Source organism: Salvelinus fontinalis, chromosome 6 (assembly GCF_029448725.1).
Source record: "Salvelinus fontinalis isolate EN_2023a chromosome 6, ASM2944872v1, whole genome shotgun sequence".
NCBI classification, from domain to species: domain Eukaryota; kingdom Metazoa; phylum Chordata; class Actinopteri; order Salmoniformes; family Salmonidae; genus Salvelinus; species Salvelinus fontinalis.
Window position 1 is genome coordinate 60029583 of NC_074670.1, and position 5401 is coordinate 60034983.

The 5401-nt window shown below is 42.4% G+C and overlaps 1 protein-coding gene across 1 annotated transcript; it reads left to right on the forward strand.

Annotated features, from left to right (window-relative positions):
- The first annotated feature begins 1634 nt into the window (after window positions 1–1634).
- LOC129858230 (transmembrane protein 271-like) lies at window positions 1635–3576 on the forward strand. Its single transcript, XM_055927282.1, has one exon. The coding sequence runs from the start codon at window positions 2364–2366 to the stop codon at window positions 3159–3161; it is 798 nt and encodes a 265-aa protein (XP_055783257.1). The 5' UTR covers window positions 1635–2363; the 3' UTR covers window positions 3162–3576.
- Window positions 3577–5401: the final 1825 nt, after the last annotated feature.

Genomic DNA, 5401 nt, shown 5'->3' on the forward strand with positions numbered 1-5401 from the left:
GAGATAATGAATGAGGTTGAAAAGTGTCTTAATTGCCCTTTTACATGTTGGCTTATGTCATGTTGTATAATGCATACAGCTATATTTCGAGCCAGTAAATTTTATGAACGCTTATGTTTTATATTGTATATGTCAATGTGTGTAATCCTTCAGGAATGGATATGTAGCATTTAGACATTTATAAAGGGTGTTAAAATGCAATAGTTATGAATGCTTATAGCAAGTCTTATACGTGCACTGTGGTGATATTAGGCACTACAATTGCATCCATAATGTATTCTAAACAGGTGGCTTTTAGAAACGGCTATTATTATGCCTTCTTCAAATACAAGTTTATGAAAGATGTTTAGTTTAAAACCGCTGATTTGTTATTTTTGCTTGTCTAGTTTCAGTTTTACTTTCTCTGGAGTTAGTACATTCACATTCGTTAATACAATAACGCCATTGATCTATTTGGAGCGCGGAGGCCAAAACGGTATGACCCGAGCTGTCCATGGTGCTGAAACGCGCGCGCGCACATACACACGCACACAGTTTGGACCAGTGTTCAGAGGTATTCTCTTTTAAGATAGCAAGTCAATCAGACATCGTTATCAGCAGTTAATTGCAGTGATTACTTGCTTAGCGGGATAATGGAGGATTTCACTGGAGGGTTTCATTAGTGCCTTGGATGTCTATGGATTATGTGAAAGGAAACACTTGGATTTGTCAAAATGAATCTGTGGATTTTGGAAAATACATCGTCTACCTCCACAGGGTTTTAGTTCCAGTGAATAGATAAGGTGTGTGTGCTCTCTAGTGTGAATTCTAGATAGAGTCAGGGTTACAGGTGCAGAGAAAGTTCTCTCCTACATCCGTTTAGTCACCTGCCAGTCAGACTGTTGACATTCGCGTTCTTCTACAAGGAGATCTAATACACAGAACATAATCTCAGTCTCTAAAACCCTATTTTATTCAATAGCTAGGCGATTAATTTCATTATCAAGTTCCACAGCTGGATATTTAAACAGCATATCGAAGGCCTACAACATAGAATATATAATGTCGACATGGTGCATTGATAAAAAGTGTTCTTATGTTCAAAGAATGGATCCAAGGTTAGCCGTACAATGGTTGGATTTAATTATTCTCCCCACCAAGTTGCAGCTATGTCCCCACCACCCTAAAGTTGCTCAAAACAATTTATCACCATATGACCCTGGGTGCTTGCTTACAAATGGGGACTAATATGGCAATAATTCCTGTCACTAACAAAAACACATTCCATCAGTCCAGAAATTGATTACGATTGGATACCTGCGCCTCCCTGAACGAAAGACAGGTAGGCTAATCAAATGATGTGGACTGTAATGCTTTAAATCACAGACATGATGTTACGTTCCTAGGTTGCCTAGCCCTAGAATTTCCTCAAATTACTTTTCCAACTTTACCAACTAGGCCTACATCCTCGTTAAACTCTGTATGTCCTCACTACCAGTCCCCTCTCGGTTGAGGCTGAGGTTAACGCAATTTCTGCACAACGCACAGCTCGTGCAATACTGAAGAGCAACAACCAGGCGTTTATCCTCTTAAAGCCGTGATGCCCCCGCCAACCCCTTCTCCCCTTCGTTTGGCCGAGGTTTCAGCACAATGGACAGCGCATGTAATACTGGTTAGGGACAGCGCATGTAATACTGGTTAGGGACAGCGCATGTAATACTGGTTAGGGACAACGCTTGTTACAATGGACACACACTAAAAAGCATGGGGCTATTTGTTTTCTTTTCAAAGCAAAACCACATAGCAATTTTTCACGATTCTGTTTGTACATGAGTGATGGGTCAAAAGGTGTAACAGGCTAGATAGCGGCAGCCAGTATGGCCATTTGCTAGGAGCTGCAAGCCGTCTGGATTCTGTACAATTTAATAGCCGCCTTCTCTCCTCCCTCCTCCCGGAAAGAGTTGTTCTGCGCTCGCAGCGGCACTCCACTGCCGCATGCCGTTTAGCACTCACTGTATGATCGCAATCACGCGGGTTTGAGCTAATGGTCCTACCTTAACAATTTGCACTGTCGTTTGGAGATGTGGCTGCTTGCATAACGGTGTGGATGGGGGGCGAGCAGGGTCATGAGGGTGATCATTACCTTTGAGTTGGATTTTGGGGGTCGCTACCGTAGAAGGAACGCGCTCTTCCTATCAATAATTCATCCATCCCTGAAGCAGCGGGAAAGGGGGGGAGAGCACACAGCTCCGGAGAAACAGGTTTTGAACTGCAGTCACCGGCGTATTATGTCACAATCTGACAGTGCTTCGAGACGGGCTGACGAGGAGGACAAAGGAGGATGAAGGAGGGAGAGGGACCGGGAGAGGCAGAGGAGGAATATAATGAAGTTGAGTGGGAAAGGACTGTGTACCATCGTCTCCAGCGCCCTCCTCTTCGTCTGCGCGGTGAGCGAAGTTGTTGTCGGATTCAAATGCATCTCGCTGGGCACCAAAGTAAAAGTGCATTTTCACCTGTCGACCGCGGCCGGGGCTTTCTACTCGGGGATACTGGTCGGACTCGGGCAGGCGCTGCTGGGCTTTGCGCTGCTTTGTTGCAAAGGGACGCCCGGGTGCCGGAATTTCTTTCTTCTGGGTATCCTGGTGTTTTTGTTGGGAGTTCTCACCGCCTTCTCCGGCGCCGTGGTGGACGGGGACACGGTGTCTCTGGTGGAGCGCAAATATTCCCATTATTGCCTAGACATAGACTCAGTGGAATTAACCGCCATCTGCAACCAACTGAAGGAATATCAGAGAAGTCTAGTCATCTCAACCATTCTTAGCACTTTGGAATGCCTTCTCGGGCTTATGAACTTGGTGATCATCAAAAGGTACAAAACAGCGCAGTTTTACAGACGGAGGCAATCACAGAGGCAGAGCGTAGGGACTATTATTTTCAGTGAGGAGCAGGACTTTACCGTGTCCGAATTCCAACCGGTTTCCTACATTAACTTGGGGGTATTTCAAGTGTTCGACGAAGCAGGTGTTGAAGTACAATGCGGGGGCCACCCGTCTATAGATCTCCCGGGTTACTCACCCACGGATCCCGAGCTCAACCATTCCTACCCCTTTTCTTACCCGCTACCGAACGAGTTACCGCCCGCGTACGAAGACATTTTCCCTGGAGATGAAAGTAACAAATAGCAACTCACTCTGAACAAACAAAAAAGTTGGAACATGGGCTCTAAATTCTGCAGTGACAATCACTGGCTTTCTCCCTTCGGTCTATTCAGTGCTGGAACAAATCATGGAGAGATTCTTACCTAAACCTTTTCCATTTCCTTCATGCTTATTTTTCTCAGCAAAGGTAGCCTTCTGGTCCACTTTATGCTCATCTACCATTATGTTGCCAATTAACTAGTCTATTGCCATCCATCGATATAGTCGAAATTCCATGGTAATAAATACCAGATCCATAGACCATAAGACGCTACCATACCAGTCCAAATGTCAAAGCAGCAGTTGTTTTGAGTTCAGATTGGATTCACATCAAATGCCCATATAGTTTGCTGTTGTTATTGTTTTCTTTAACATATGAATAAAAGTGTATTTACTCTCACCTGATGTTAGAAGTTCTATTCAAAAACCAACCTGCATTTTACCTGCCTAATACTCTAACATCCACAATGGGCTTGTAATGTGTCTTGTACACCCAACAGGTGTAGCCCATTAAATTAGGCTAGTGCTTGATTAACAAGACCACAGAAAGGCCCACATCATTCCGAATCGGAAATGAATTCCTGTAGCCATATAAATACAATACATTAGTAATGAAAAAAGTAGATGTATTCCCCTTCCACCTTTTTGCACACTTTGCGGAGCCAATTGCTCTTGTTCTCACTGCAGTATAACCTAATGGGTAGCCTGCATTTGTTTCACATGCTTAACTAAATAGCCACTAAACCATCGAGTATTATGTCTGCATCCCATATAGCACACTATTCCCATAGTGCTCTGGTCAAAAGTAATGCACTGTAAAGGCAATTGGATACCATTTGGGATGCATCCATTCACTAGTATGAGTCACCAGAGCACCACGCCTCCCATTCACCCCCTAAGTGGCAGATAAAAACTCTCATTGATGACTTCTTTGCTGAATTTCACCCACTGTTGAGTGGATATGATGCTCTCACTCTCACCTGATAAGATTACTCAAGTTGGGTGTGAAATCACTTCCTCAGCCGTTGCTAGGAACTTTGATATTACCTCTGCTTCGTGTGTGCGACTAGCGAGTATAATTGGATATAAATGGGGTTAGATATTCATGTGATCTTGGAGTACAGGAGTTCAGCATATTTAGAAAGACATGTACCGTACTGTATGGGACAGTGGAACTGTAGGGCTGTATGCCTCTGAACTGTAGTGAATCATCTGATATATACACTGTATGCTCATTTCAAAGCAAACTGTGACAATTGTTCAGTTCAAACTGCTGTCTTTACATGGTCATAGTGTTGTCATTTTATTAGGGAGAAAACATATTGTGAATTGAGATAAACAACTCGTTTGTTTGTTTCAGGGGGAGAAATGGATTGAATGGGTCTACATGCCCATATTGGGGGTCTTTTGAAAATCGGGCACAGTCATTTGAGCATAAAGACACACAAAACTGCAGGGCCTGCTAGTTGTTGCAGTTCATTATAGTCTATCTGAGATCTCAATGAGAAAGTGATTTCTGGAATTGCTTAGGGACCACGGATATTTTGTTGTTGTTAGTTCTCAGTTTTACCTTGGATATTTTACAGAACAGTTTGCATAATAGGATACCTGTATGATTATGCTTGCATATAGTTATTCCCTGAGATATACCATAAAACTCTTTATTTTTACAGTGGTACTAATGGAATTATGTCATTACCAAGCAACAACATATGTAGAATATTTACTTGCAGTTACAGTATATAGTGCTCAGTGGGGATATATCAGTCTCCAACCTGGCATGTATTGCTGCAAAGCTGCAAGTCGTTTAGAAGATATTTGACATAATTTGGGTCATATGTTACATTAACACTGTGATGTCAGTCGTGTTTAGGCATCTTGTCATCCTGTCTGTCTGAATGGTCTATTGTACATCAAAACATTTAAAGCTGACTGAAGTTATCATTGATTTATAAAATCACTGCTGGTTAATTTGCTTAATGTAATGTATTGCAATGCAATCTTCTTACTTCCTTCCTGCTCACCTCATCCAGTTAATGATTATTCAAATGACCAGGATAAGAACATACAGGGCTGTTTATTAATTCATTTTCAGAGGGCACATGCCCTAGGGCTGTTAATTAGGCTAATTAATAATATTTCCAAGTTGTAAATTCTAACTACATCGCTTATTTGTCAGACAGATAAATGGGGTAAGGGTTATGATTTACATGTATATGGACACG